The sequence below is a fragment of the Monopterus albus genome, unplaced genomic scaffold (assembly GCF_001952655.1).
Source record: "Monopterus albus unplaced genomic scaffold, M_albus_1.0 scaffold335.1, whole genome shotgun sequence".
NCBI lineage: Eukaryota > Metazoa > Chordata > Actinopteri > Synbranchiformes > Synbranchidae > Monopterus > Monopterus albus.
Genome location: NW_018128215.1, coordinates 170,879 through 186,255, shown reverse-complemented (window position 1 = coordinate 186,255; position 15,377 = coordinate 170,879). Strand labels below are relative to the sequence as shown.

Genomic DNA, 15,377 nt, shown 5'->3' with positions numbered 1-15,377 from the left:
CTACCCAGCCTACACCACTTGTTGTCAAAAACAACCCCCCTCCCGCTGTTGCCTCTGCTGCAGCTACTACCCCCTCCAGAACAGATAACCCACCAACCCCAGAGGCGACTGACCTAACCATCGTCAAGAAAGAGCCACAACCAGTGCTTGCCGTAGAGACAGAGGAAGCCACAAAGACCGAAATGGAAACTGTTAAAACTTCAGTTACTGAAATAGCTCAGATGCCAAAAGCCAGCAGCACCAGTACATGTTTACTATGCGACGACTGTCCTGACAACCTGGAGGCGTTGCACCTCCTCCAGCATCGCAAAGCAGCCAATGGGGAGGCCGTCGACTCTGCAGCCCTGGACCCTTCGTTTGCTGCCTTGCTGAGTGAGGCTGGGGTGACGCTGGAGGAGCCACCTGTGGATGACCTCCTCTCACTCCTCAAGACATACTTCGCCTCCAATGCCAACCCCAGTGAGGAGGAGCTGACAAAAATCTCAGAGTCCATCAGTATTCCTGTGGATGTGGTCAAAAAGTGGTTTGCCAAGATGAACTGCGGGAAAAATGTGTGTAAACCCGACAGTGACGCTATAGTGGTTTCCAAAAAGACTGAAACCACAGTTTCTATCTCAGTGGACTCCTCAAATCAGAATGGAAAGGAAGAAGATGATCCCCTGCAGGAAGCAACCAACAAAGCCTCATCCGACTCTGGAAGCACTTCTTCATCAGACTCCACATCACTGAACCTAAGCACCGGGGACCTTGTCATCATTAAAAGTGAGCCAGAAGACATGGAGGCCCAAGACACACAGGCAGAGCCACTTGACCTCTCCCTTCCCAAACATATCACAGCAGAGTTGGAAGCCAAAACAACTACGCCTCCCGCCAAACAGCAGGAACAGCCCCTGAACCTGACCTGTCTGAGGAAGGAGCAGCTTGGGGGAAGAGCGATCTACGTCACCACACCTCAGACCGGAAGACCTGTCAACATCGTCACTGCCGCACAGCTGCCCACATTAGTGGCCATCGCTGGTCAGGGCACGATGGGCTGTCTCAGCGCCATCAACACCACAGCAAAGCGAACCATCCTCATCCCCCAGCTCACCTACACCTATGCCACTACCACCGGCAACGCCACAGGAGCAAAGACTGTTGTACTCAATGGGCATAAGGTTAGAAATGCTAAACATCACGCCTTTCAAATACCTTTTTGTGGGTTTTTAGACAGTTATCTTATCATCAAGCATTTGTCTACCTGCTAGTTTCAGGTCAAAGAAACAGGAAGCAATGAACATGATGAATTAATTTTGCATGTACTGTAGCAGCAGGTGCAAATTTAGTTTTGTATTTGCAGTAATTCCTTCATTTCCATACAAACTGTAGCTATGCAAGTTCAATGCACAGCATTAGAAAACAGGTTGGTGGTAAAGTATCATAGCTTCTTTTTCCTAGAGCTACAACTAACCACAGCTTATTATCAATTACTCTGGCAACCATCTTCCTCATTAACTATTATTAGAGGTTTGGTAATTGTGAAAATTCACAGATCCTAAAGTGATTCCCTTGATTTGGCTTGTTTTCTCTGACATAAAACAGAGCTAATTTTCCTTAGGCTATTGCCTTCAGTTGAGACATGGCATTAAATAAGAAAATTATTATGATTAATGGCTTTTTCTTTTTTCATTTACAGCAGGAGAAGCATGTGGACAGTAGCTCTAATGACACGTCCCTTGTGGAGGAGCAGAATGATGCAGAATCAGCAGCTCTGATGAAGAAGCGACGGATAGAAAATGGTGTCTACCCCTGTGATCTTTGCTCTAAGGTCTTCCAGAAGGGCAGCTCCCTGCTCAGGCACAAATACGAACACACAGGTACAGTAACACCTTAACAGAAAAACCTTTTTCCTCTACTTCAATATTTAAATTTTTTTTTTTTTTTTTTTTTGCAAGCTGCATTAGTGCTATAGATGCACTGATCAATGGAGACTGAAAATGGCCGGTTTTCAGATTTATGGCCAATAAGACAGATATCCGATTCTGTGCCAGTCAAATTTAGACACACGATGGTTTATGTGGTGCACACAGTGGCACAGACTGAAAAGTAGTATCTCACAAAAATGCCGTATTCACTCGCGCATAGAAAGTGCTTGGTGTAAAAAAACGCACAGGGAAGCCTGCAGAAACACCTTGGAGGAGACACTACAGCCCAAAACTCTGAGAAAAAGAACGCCACAAGGGAAGTACTACCTCCACTGAAGTGCCTGTGTATGTACAGTGTATCCAACCCAGGGTAAATAAAAACTACATACACTTCAAAAAGTGAACTGCATGTGTAGCAGGATTGGTGTAATAGACTTTCTTCTGTTTACATTTGAAGAACTACAAATACTGCACTTCATTTTTACTTGGAAATAACCTGGAGCACTTTTTTATTTTGAGATTTGTTTGAGTGAGTGAAAACAAAAATTTAATAGTGTTTTCATTTTATTACAAATGAATTATTAAAGAAAATATATGCAGATATTTGTATATGCTGTCACTTACAGTTAAGAAAGAAAAAATCACAATCGACCAAAATCAGAATTGGCAGGGCAGACTTAAAAAAAAAGGAAATCAGAATCAGCCAAGAAAATGGTGCATTTCTAATTAGTGCCCCTCTGACTCCTTTTTCGTTTGTTTGTTTAACCTGCAGGAAAACGCCCGCACGAGTGCAACGTCTGCAAGAAGGCCTTCAAACATAAGCACCACCTGATTGAGCACTCGAGGCTGCACTCTGGTGAGAAACCCTACCAGTGTGACAAGTGTGGGAAGCGTTTCTCTCACTCTGGCTCCTACTCCCAGCACATGAACCACCGTTACTCCTACTGCAAGAAGGATGGGTCGAGCTTAGGCTCTGGATCTGGCTCAGGGCCTCGCGGCGTTCCGTCTGAGCTTGCCAGCTCTGGTACCGGGCTGCAGTCAGATAGCCGGACCACGACCCCGCCCTCCCAACTGGACTCGGATGAAAGGGAGAGCGAGGAAGAGGAGGACGATGAGGCCATTTGTATGGACGACATCCGTGTTGTACAGGTGGACGACGGTGAGTGCGAGATCTATGAAGGTAACTTTGACGACGACGACGATGATGACGATGATGACGAAGAGAGAGAGGAGATCACAGAGGAAGAGATGGTAAGAGAGGAAGAGGCAGAAGGAGAGAAGATGGAGGAGGAGCTTGTGTGTGATGTGGTGGAGATCGAGCTGGGAGACCATCACATGGAGGATGCAGAGATGGAGGAAAGAAACGAAGAAAAGGAGAAACCGGCAGGTGTGGAAACGGAGGAAATGAAAGACTGTGAAGCAAATACAGACAAAAGCATCAGGGAGGGGTCCGACAGCAGCGAACCCACAGAGGAAGTGGTGACAAACGCCAAATAAAAGTTAGGAGAACCTCCTCAGGACAGTTTGAATGTGTTGGTCACTGAAGTCGAATTCATTATGACGAAACCACATCTTGCCATCAGAAGAAAGTCCTGGCGGTTCCCTGAGTTTAACGGTCCACTACTGTGTACAAAATCCAGGTGTGCCTGAACTTGACAAAAGAAAAAACAAAACAGTGACTTTTTCATGTGGAAATTAAATATCAGTGTTAAAATTGTTTATAGAAATACAGATTTTAAAGCAAAACTTACCCATTGTTACCAGGACATCCCAGGTTGGTTTGTTTTTATTTGTCAGTGTTACTAATCTTGTTCTTGTTTGAGACATTTCAACCTATAAAGATGAGAAAATTTCTATACCTTTTTATTGCCAATGAAGTTTGCTAAATCAGTATTTTATTGAGTTCTACGAACAAAAACCTCTGCACTACAGTGTATTCCTGGTTTACCTATGGATACATGCCTCATGCATCGTATGCCCTTCAGTGTTATATATGTACACTAGCGACCGAGATGTTGTTGTGTTAGTGTTAGTCTTGGCTAGCTAGCTTTACTTTGGTTTTCAGTTTGACTGTTAGCCTTAAGGAAAATAAAGTATTCTTGGGGAGGGTTGTGGGTGGGACGGGGAGTCCAGGGTGAGAACCTGGCTTCTGAATGCCATAACCAAATCTGTCCTATCAGGGAAGGTAGAGTCACGACCTCAAAGCCAGCATCAGGCGCCTACGTTTTGCAACCCGGCCTAGCGTAAACAGGTGCAGTCTCCAGGTGAAGCAGACTCCACCCAACAAGCGGCAGTTCTTACCAAGCTTCTCCTTATTTCGATCGACTCTAGTTCTGTCCTTGTTCAGTGTTATTAGCTTAGGTATGAAGTCATGCTGTATGTGAAAGAACAGGGCTGTTTCCTGCTCCACCCCAATGCCTCCAGCCTTATGCAAGACCTGTGTACTGTTTAAAGTGCCATTGAACAGTATTATCATTTCTTCTTCACACATGTAGCCATTGTTACGTCCCTCTCTTACTTACACAAGCCTCGTGTTGACTAATGTTTGTTTACTCTCACAGAACAGCAGCGGTATTTAAAAGAGTTCCTGGGAAATTAATGCAGGTATTTAACAGTATTTGAGCCACACATGAAAGTTAGGAAACAGTATTAGGGCTATACTAAAAATTATGTTGCTTACCAACCGATAAATTGATTAGCATTTTGCGCAAAAAATTACAAACAATTCAATGTAGTTTTTTTTTTTTTCCTGATATGAATCGCTTATCAACTGTTCTGTCAACTAATGGACTTGATCGCTTCACCTCTATACAGTATAATTATAGAAAATGATGCTTTTGGTCGTTAAATACCATCGTGTTTCACAAGAATTCGTTGACTGTTCTGATTTGACAGGTAGTGACAGAAATGGTCAAATTCCAGGTCAGAAATTTGATTTGGAAGGATGAATGTGTGGGAACTATGTTGAAAACCAGTGAGAAATAGACTGAGCTGACCTGTGGATAAAACCGGCCTCCCACTAAGGTTAAAATTTTAACAGAGTCAGTGGGTCTTTACATAAATACTTAAACCAGATGTTCTGTAAATTCTACGTAGGAAGATTAGGGCCACTGCATAAAATTTGACTTCTGACTTTTTTCTGAGAAATTCCGAGTTTAAAAACAGAAGTCACATAAATTTTATGCAGTGGCCCTAATCTTCTTCCCCAGAATTCAAATTGAAATATTTGAAACTAAAAACCTTCTCAAACGGGCAGGGAGAAAGTAAACCGAGTCAGATTTGTGCACTTGACTTAGAGAGAAATATTGTGGCTCACTGTCCCGAACGTTGTCCCGCACTTCTAGTAACAAACGTTAGTGAATGTGGTTTCTGTCTCTGTGTTTTCAGTTGGTTTTTACCGAACAGTGTTTATAGCGTTAGTCTGTTTTTTTGTTCTTACGTGTCTCCTGTTTTTCTCCTCCCAACAATGGCAGTATTAGAACCCTTTTCACAGATTTAAAAAAATGTACCAGTTTAGTTTTTAGAAGACTTTTTTATATTTATGTGTCTTATTTTTATATTTTCTTTTATGGTTATTTATTACACATTGTAGTGTACATTAATGTAGTTTGAATTGATACAATAATATATTTTAGTATGAAAAATAATCTCGACAGACAAAAAAAATCCCAAATGGTGGTTCTGGGAGCTGAAGTTTGTTTTAACAAAAACTATAAAAATAAAAAGACAAAACATGTATTCTGCAAACATGAATTCTGTTTTAAACTGAAAAAAAGAAAAAACCACGGGAATGAATTGAGAAATAGAAACGGTTACATGTGCATCCACTCTTTACGTCGTAATGAAGCTACTGAATTATAAACTTTGTGATTTTAAAAGCATGAGGTGTCGCCGCTTTAATGAAGGATCTTGTTATGAAGTTGTTACTCCTCCCATTTTATTTTGAAGTCAAATTTAGATCGTTGTGCATCATTTTCTGTTCTGTGCCAACTTGTTCCATTGTACTGTTGAAGGCTGCATATTGTTTGTCCTCTACACATCCTTTGTAAATCCAATGTCTTTTTGTATAGTTTTTATTTTTGTTTTGCTCCATTTTTATGACTCCCCATCACAATAAAATATAAGACAGCATTTCCGAGTTACTTGTTTTACTTCAGCTTCCTGCTTTGTCAAAGGAAATACTCCTCAGCTGCCATCTGTGGTCATTTTTGTGAGTTGGTTCAAGGCAAGCAACAGAAAAAGATAGAGGACTGCTGAAGGAATTAACGCCAACCTGTTAACCTCTGCAAATTCCAGAAGAAGCTGACAAATTGTAACTTTTCAAGGTTGATAGTCTTGGTTGCAGTCCACCACCTTTGTCTGTAGCCATGTCCCTCTCAGCTGTTTTGGCAGTTCCAGGGGGATATTTACTAAACCTGTTGCCAGTTACCTTTTGCTGCACAGAATATTGCAGTACCACAGTTTCAGTTTAGCAGCATATTTACCAAAAGTGATGATGTAAACGAGCACGGACGCAGCTGTGTTAATTTGAATACACCTCCGTTTAGGATCTTCTGCCAGTGGGCACACATGAACCGAGAGCAAGTGTGGTAGAAAGTGCACTGAACTGTTGCAGGTAACAACTATCAGATTTCGTAACTGCAAACACGTAGGCCTCTGGCAGACCGCAAGCAAGTGTAGTAAGTTAATTAGACTGTAAACGCATTTGGAGTGAGAAATGTGCATTATAAACGATATGCCATTGTCACCAGGGTTATTATTGAATGCTAAACTGGACTTGAGCTCAGCTCTATAGAAAACACTTTACAAAGCTCTAAGAGGAAGACATTCACAATACTGCACATCCTGCTCTAATGAAAGATATGCACCCTGACTGGAACTTCAAAGAATTCAGACATGGCTTTCAAAGACCTGAGATTTGACTTGGATATGTCTTGGTTAAAACAATGAAATGATTCCATTAGAAGCAGATTATGCCAGCAGGTGACTGCATCATGATATGGTATAAAAGTGGCATCCAAGAAAGGCCAAGCCCTTTAGAAGCAAAGATGGGCCGAGGACCGTCTGACAACAAATGTTAAAAAATATTGAAATGTTTAAAACCAATGGTCTTCAAAGAAAGATAGGAAGGGATTTGGATCAGTCACCTTCTACGGTGCAAAACATCATAAAGAGATTCAAGGAATCTGGAGTGATTTCAGTATGAAAAGGGCGAGGGCCAAGCCCAAGCTGGATGACTGAGCTCTCTGATCCCTCAGACGGCACTGCATCAAGAATCATCACTCTATAAGCGATATAACCACATGGGATCAGGATGATTTTGGCACACCTGTGTCAGGCACTACAATACACAGTTACATCAATAAATGCTGCTGTGCCAAAAGGAAGTTCTATGTCAACAGTGTCCAGAAGTCAACTGCTCTGGGTTCGGAGGCATCTGGGATGGACCGTCACACAGTGGAAATATGTACTGTGGTCAGGTGAATCAGTATTTCAGGTCTTTTTTTGGAAGGAACGAATGCCATGTGCTCCGGACCAAAGACGAAAAGGACCATCCAGACTGTTAGCAGCAACAACTCCAAAAGCTAGGGTCAGTCATGGTCTGGGGCTGTGTCTGTGCTCTTGGCAAAGGTAACTTACACATCTGTAATGGCTCCATTAATGCTGAACAATGCAGAGAGATCTTGGAGCAACATATGCTACGTTCAAGATGATGTCTTTTCCAGGGACATATTTCAACAAGACAATGCAAAACCTCATACTGCCACATTACCAAGGCCTGGCTGTGGAGGAAAAGGTTGTGAGTGCTGGGTACTGCAGGCAGGTCAGTCCCGACCTGTCCCCAATAACGTGTGGCACGTTTTGAAATGCAAATTGCATCAACAAAGACCCAGGACTGTTGCACTTTAAGACTTGTTTACAGGAAGAATGGGGCAAAATGACACCTGACACACTTAATCACTTCCTCAGTCCCTATGCGCCTTTTAAGTGCTGTGAAAAAGAACGGCAACATCACACCGTGGTAAACGCTTTACACATCACTATTTTAAGTTAGATTTTACATACCGTCCCAACTTTTTCTGATTTTGGGTTGTAAAACCAGCTCTGATCCAAGCAAAGTAAATTGAGGGTAAACTACAGTCTGACATCTGCTCAGTCTCTGCTTTTTAGTTCTTAACTGCTTTATACAACAGTGGAAGTGCAGGCCATTTTTTTTTACAACATATTACAGGTTTGTTTTTCTTAGCAGAGTTTATACTGTGTGTTGCTGCATCTAAAACTGATGATTTAGCAGCAGGTGGCGCCGGAGGACCACCACTCGGGAAAAATTACACCAGAGAGGAATCAAATCTGCAGACCTCAGTGTAACATGGAAGAGAGAGAGAGAAAGAGAAAATATCTGCACTAATCACTCATAAATAATTGGATTATGAGCCGTGATTATTAATTTAAGCCATTGTCTTCTGAGTGCACAGGAGAATATGAAGATTTAACACAATATAAATCTACAAAATCTAAACAACATGTCTTTCTTCCTGGAGCAAATGACAGATTATCTACATGGGTAATTTGAGCATGCACATTTATTACGTACAATTACAGGAAACATCAATAATATGGTAGCAAGGGGGGTGGAGGGGCAGTCAAGTTTCCTCTGCGCTGGCAAAACTGACTTCCAACAGGTTTATGAGAATAATGAGTTACTTCTTTTGTCTGGGTTCCCCACAGGACATTAGACGACATACAGACTGCTATTTCAGCTACTTTTAATGCATTTCTACCAAAACACTGCTACTCAGTAGAAGCAGAACTTTGTTGTGAGAACAGATCCAGTGTAAACTGACTTAGAGTTCCAGTGAATATTCCTGATCCAGCTGGTGATCATTTGTTTGCTGTGGGTCAATGAGGAGAGAAGACGCAGCTGCAGCAGATCTGTATCTGCTATTCGTTCGGTGAAACAAGATGAACCACAGCAGGTAGTTTGCATAACATTAAACGGAGAGATAAGGCAGGAGTGCACGGCAATGGTTATGCAAGAAAAAAAGAATTAAAGTAGCAGACAGACGCCACATTTCAGCTGCTCAGAATAGACAAGGCAAGTTTCTTTGTACAGTGCCTCAGCTACAGAGCAATCAAAAACACAGAAAAGACAAACTGTGGTCATAAGGTCAGACATTAACCTCTGGCCACACCCCAGTCAGCGAATTCACAGGAGGGGACTCTGTATTTTGTAAAGGCAAAGCACCTGCCATGAAATCTAAAGCCCGAGAGACTAGGTGTGAATGAATGAAAAAGCCCGAGAGACTAGGTGTGAATGAAACAGCTTGTCCTGGTGTGGCCACTAGGAGGCAGTGGAGGTCCGACTTGTGTGGAACAGCACTGCCTTATTGGCTGCATGTTGGTGCTGCATAGCGTCTGGAAGACGCCCTCATATATTTTAGATCTCAGTGAAATATAACTGCAGGAGAGGTCAATGTACTTTCATCAGACTCCTGCTTCAGTTAAAGCACAAAAGTGTCAGTACTGAAATATGTGTTAAGACATCAAAAGTAGAATCATGCATTTGTTAGAACAAAGTATTACACTTGCTTCCTATTAAATACAGAATTCAATTTAAGGCTCTACCGGTCTCTCACTGGTCTGGGCCCATATTACACACTTTATTAGGTACACCTGTACCAGTGTATGCAATTCAATGCAACACGTCCACCTTAACATCTGTGTTTATGAAGCTCAGTTTTTGTTGAAATTGTCAGATGAATGAATTCAATTATATGTTTATTATTGAGGACATAGTTAAGTGGGGTGTTGTACTGGACTACATTTCATTCTCTATATTTTTGTCCTCAGAAAAGATCAGAATATTAGGAACTGCACAGGTGTACCTAATAAAGTGGCCGGTGAGTGTATATACAGTCACAGCCAAAAATATTAGATAACGCGCCACTTCTCACAAATTCTTTGCTATTCTCATGTTTATTTCTTTTGTTTGCACTGGAACAACACAAAGCCAAATCTAATCCATTCCACACAGAATTCCAAAAATGAAGCAGAACTGTCAGACAAGGAAAGAGACTCGGTTGTTTATGAACAAACTGGCTACGTGACTGTGTCATGTCCTGCCTCCTGCGCACCCTACCCTGACATGCCACCCTGTACATAAATCAAATGGAGTATTTCCAGCAGCTGAGGACGTGTCAGTCACAGACTACCTCCGGTTGTGTGCTACACGGGTGAGAGGGCGACTCTGGATTCTGAGGGCACTTGTTCGTTTTGGATAAGGACAAAAAATAAATCTGAGCTCAGACAGAGAGAGAGACAGAGTCATGTGGCCTGTTCTTTATCCAAATAGCAGCTCCTTTAAATTGATTCTTCTGTCTACCATTAAAGCCTCTAAACGCCCACAGTCCACCCACACAGTTTTCACTTGTGCAGCTCGATGAGACTTCCCCTCAGGATTGTGTGGGTGTGTACAGACCGACATCACCCTCCCTTCCCTGAACCTGCAGTAACTGAAAACACCTGTGGAAACTTTTCTTTCCTCACTGTGAAAAAATTTCAAGAATCCATAAGAGTGGCACTCCTGTCAAAGTGAGGTATGAAGGGAAGGTTTATGATGTCTGACATCACAATTTTTTTTGTACCTTGCCCCCACCCAGTTTTCCAGAGTTTATCGCTTTATAGTTTTATTGGGGGATTAGAAGGCTACCTGCATATCACCCCCCAGAGTAGGCTTGACAGAAGGCTAGCCATCGTAATTTATGAAAAGTATTTAATCTAATCCCACTTGGGTCCTGGTGTTTAAATAGAGCTGCGAGAGACCAGGATTTCATACATCAGCAGAAGATCCTGAAGGCACAGTCTCACCGCAGGCCAGCTGTCAGCATGTATGATGTGTGAGATAGCCCGTCTGTAATAAGGCAGGGTATCTCTGTACTTGTGCAAAGACTGTTACATTAAAATACCGTTTAGGGAGAGGATCTGAACAGGTGTGTTTAGACAGTTCAGTGCTGGTAGTACACCCTCTGCACAACGTTTGTATGTGAGCTGTGATTACCAATTTAAGTATCTCCACCAAAGTCTGTTTAATATTCCGTAGCACATCGGTTCTTAAAAATTCCTCCACTATGTCCGTGCACGCTACCTCAGCAGCAGCACCACCAGAGTCTGGCACAGAGTCAGGTGGGGTTTTTGATTCAACTCCAATCCTCCAGCCACAGGACTGGCTGGCGTAGCAGTCGGAGGGTCCGGGGTGTGCTGTTAACAAGTCAAAGTCACCTCGGTGGTCTGCATCCCATATGTTGGCGAGGGAAACTCTTCCTCGTTGCCTGCTAACAGTGGCTCCTCTGGGTCCACGAAGCAGGATAGATCTCACTCCCCAGTGGGCTGCTGTGCTCTAGCTATGTCTTTTCCCATACACGTTCACTGTAGCTTGGTCCCCCAGATAAATACAACGGGCCCCATGTGGGCTTAGATTAAACACCCAGAATAAAATATGATGGCTAACCTTCTGTCAAACTTAGTCTGGGGGGTGTTGCACTGTCCTAATCCCAAGAGAAAGAAAAGTTGATATGCAGGTGTAGCTGTAAATGGGTTAAACAATAAAATCTCCAGAAAAATAGGATGTGGGAGAGGTGGTGGTGGGGGTGGGCTGCCAAAAAACTGCCATCAGACATCATGTATCATCCCCTCACACCTAACTTTGACAAGAAGCAGCACTCTTGTACTCTCTTCCATATGCAGAAAGCTTGTTATTTTTGGTTTTAACTGCAGATTCCACATGAATTCTGTACCTAAAATGTTTCAAAATGTCAAATTATGCTCAGGCAGGAAAGTAAAACCACACATAGTAAGGATTTCATAACACACACATCTGCCTGCACCTTCAGTCAGGAGATGTTTGAATGTGATAACAGTTTCTTACAGCTGCAGGTCACACCGAATGAATACTGATAACCACCAAGTAAAGCCATGAGAAACATGGCTTGGAGCATTTTTTTATACACTAAGTGATGCTTCTGTTCCTGCACAGATATTTCGCCTTCAACAACATATTCAGCTCATCTACAAACTACACGAGTCGACATCTGCTGGAGCGAGACAAAGCACAAACATCAGAGCTGTAATAACTGGCAGTAATTAAAGCTCATTTCACGCCGCCACAGTTTGCGGCGGTGCACGCATGGAGCCATTTGTCAAAATCCGCTGGGAGGCTCAGAAGCACATCACAACCATCATTCAACGCACAACCTTTCTGACCACACTAATCAGCAGCACTGACAAAGACTGTAAGGCTGACATGAGTTGAGGGTAATGGATAGACAATTCATTCATCTTTGGATGTGAAGAATTGTGTTTTATCTTTTGGCTTGTTGTCACTTTCTACTGTCTCTATGCTCCAGACAATCACTGCGAGGGAGGTGACTGCAGGCTCTGCACTTATTTCCTGTTACTATGGTTGCAGAATTCTTACTTTGTAGAGAACATAGTGTGTCCAATCAAAAAAATAAAAAATAAAATAAAATAACCTACACCACGGTCCCATGACTTCAACGTCACCACCACAGCTTCGAACTTGTAATTTGATTTAGTACCCCTTCTACAAAATCCTTTCCTCTTAGCGTGACCTGATCTAGCAAATGATCTCGGGTGGGTCGGTTTGAATAGTTTGCAATGCAAGTTTAAACAGGCGAACTAGTGAGTAGTGGGTAGCCAGATGGCGTTTAATATCCCCAGCAACCTCTTTAATCTCCTTTCGCCACTTGTTACCAGTGGCCTTTTTATGAAATAGTCACGTTTCATTACGTTATGTCACACAGACCACTTGGTTAGGTTTAACACACATCACACACTGAATTCGAACCCCGCTCACCTGGGGGAAAACCCTGTGTTTCATGTAACCCTAACCTCCTCCCAACATGGACTTGGGTCTATATATGGTGTCACCTAACTTATGCCTTTGCTTGTGTCATAATTACTAGGGCCACCCAAACTAGAACACCTAACTGTTGGTTGTAATAACCTGCTGGCACAAACAATGCAGTCATTTTTACAGGAGGACATTCTCCTCACTTTGATTTTCAGATGTGTGTAGCAGGTGGGTGCAATCTCAAGGGCAGGAAGTACAAGCAATGTTTTGAACGTCAGAATGACCACATTACAGAGCAACAGTGGGGGCTGAGCGTTTCAATCACCCCTGCTGTGTAGCTTCATTTTGATTTGTTGGTGAGAAACCTATTCAGTCCAATAAACCGTAAAAACTGAGTTTCACCCAAGAGTGACAGACATGAACGGTGAATTGACAGGGTGGACATTAGAGGAGAAACCAGCGATGGACACTTGGCGTCCCCTGTGTGCTTGTCCTCTTTATTACGACCAGTCACAACTCTGAGGCAAAGCAGCACTTTTATCTCTACATCAATGAAGCCTCCAGTTTTTATATGTGCGTAGTTTCACGACCTCAGCAGAGTGTTCGATTTTCGAGCCGGGAGGGTTATTTGTGTGTGTGTGTGTGTGTGTGTGTGTGCGCGCGCGCGCCTGCTGCGGTTTGTCCCAGTAATTTGTTCGCACTGCTGAATGAGTTTGCCGTCTCTCATTAAAGCAGCCGAGCAGGGAGAAGCAGTCTACCCGTCGCCAGCCCCTCTGTGGCTGCGCTGAGTGCAGCTTTCCCCTGGCTCGCTTTGTCTGTTGTGCACACACCATCTATACATTTAACTCTAGGTGTCTAATCGATGCACTTATGCAAAACAACTCGCTCAAGTGGAACAGTAAAACAAAGATCAAGCAACAAGCAAGTAGGCAGGGAGCAAAAAATAAAATATGCTTCTCAAATCTAGGAGCTTAAATGCAGGATTTGTAGCTTGTGATGTCTTGTTACTTTGACAAATGAATCAGCTAGATAATGAGTGTACAGTGTACACTTTAAGGAACCGTTGACATTCAGTACACCTTTTCATAGGAACAGAACAAATAGGGGGAGTTGGGTGCATACAACCAAAATCAAAATTCAAAGCACAAAGGATGAGATGTTTGCATGTGGGATTTTTGCGCTTTGGATACATCTTTTCATAACCTCAGAATAATCTCAGAAACACAGATTCTCCAGGCTGCACAAATGATTTCTCCAGTGGAGTAATAAAAATAAACATTGGTACAGCAAAATCTATTTATTCCAGTCTGTCAGAATGACAACACTCCTGCATTCACCATGCAGGCAGCTCACTGTCCCCATAATGCCATTACACCTAAAGGTGATACTTCCAATAATAAAATTGGCCCCATCTCACAACGGTGAAGAATCCTGTCAAAAACTCCCAGATCAGAACGATAATCCAGATCAGCACCGAAATCTAAAGGACTGTTCCATGGGCAATACCATCCCTCTCCAAAGATCTCATCATTTAGCACTAAAAGCAAAGCAAGGTACCCAGTGTCTGATAACACGCTTGTGTAGACTGCCAGAGATCAGAATAGCCTCATCGATCCTATAACACCTAATGACTTCACTCCTGTCAGACACAGACAGACATATAGATGAAGAATCACGGGCTGCATTTAAAAGTACCTCCAAAAAAATAAAAGACCAAGAAAGAGGGAAAAGCAACAGAAAGTAAAAGCCAACACCACCCTAACAAAATCACACAATCCATGCACAGTGGCTTCAGAGAGTAGGCAGACAACTACAGTTGTAGATTTTAAATTGGGAGCAATTTCAGTTTTCGAGTTTTAAGAAATTTGCAAACATTTCTAAACACTTTTCATTTTGCCATTGTGGGTTATTGAGTGACTGCATAAAATGCAATCCTTTAAATATAATTCTACAACAACAAAAGGTCCAAAACCAGAGGGGTCTGGTAAATGAGCCCAACCTCGTATTCATGATGCTTTCTGCAGGTATGACCCACAACAATGAAAAACTAACCCTCAGGAGACTTGAGTAAAAAAAATCTAATTAAGGACAGCCTATTTTTCACACCGGGCTTCAGTCCAGTGGTCCAGTAAACCAGAGGACGGAAGCAGTTTAACATCTCAGGTCATTACACAATGCAGGGAGAATGAACTTTATTTCTCCAAGGAGGAAAAGGAACAAAGCCCCTTTCCACTAATCACATTATGATCATTCCATCTGTATCAGTACAAGCCAAGTTTCAAACTAATGATATTTGCTGTACTTGTCCACAAATGAAACCGAACATATAAGGACTCAATGTTTCCCTAATTCCTTTCTAAGAACAGCTAGGGTGCAGTCTCTCTGCAAACTAATTTGGCAATCCTTTAAATATAATTCTACAACAACAAAAGGTCCAAAACCAGAGGGGTCTGGTAAATGAGCCCAACCTCGTATTCATGATGCTTTCTGCAGGTATGACCCACAACAATGAAAAACTAACCCTCAGGAGACTTGAGTAAAAAAAATCTAATTAAGGACAGCCTATTTTTCACACCGGGCTTCAGTCCAGTGGTCCAGTAAAC

At 42.5% G+C, this 15,377-nt stretch overlaps 1 protein-coding gene across 1 annotated transcript in view; it reads left to right on the top strand.

The window, feature by feature from the left end:
* Positions 1 to 4,717, top strand: part of LOC109974483 (zinc finger E-box-binding homeobox 1-like) — a 71,546-nt gene extending 66,829 nt beyond the window's left edge. Inside the window, exons 7-9 of the mRNA XM_020624687.1 lie at positions 9 to 1,157; positions 1,676 to 1,856; positions 2,677 to 4,717. Coding sequence (XP_020480343.1) covers positions 9 to 1,157; positions 1,676 to 1,856; positions 2,677 to 3,401 — 2,055 coding nt within the window. The 3' untranslated portion in view covers positions 3,402 to 4,717. The remainder of the gene's footprint in view (positions 1 to 8; positions 1,158 to 1,675; positions 1,857 to 2,676) is intronic.
* The last annotated feature ends 10,660 nt before the right edge of the window (positions 4,718 to 15,377 follow it).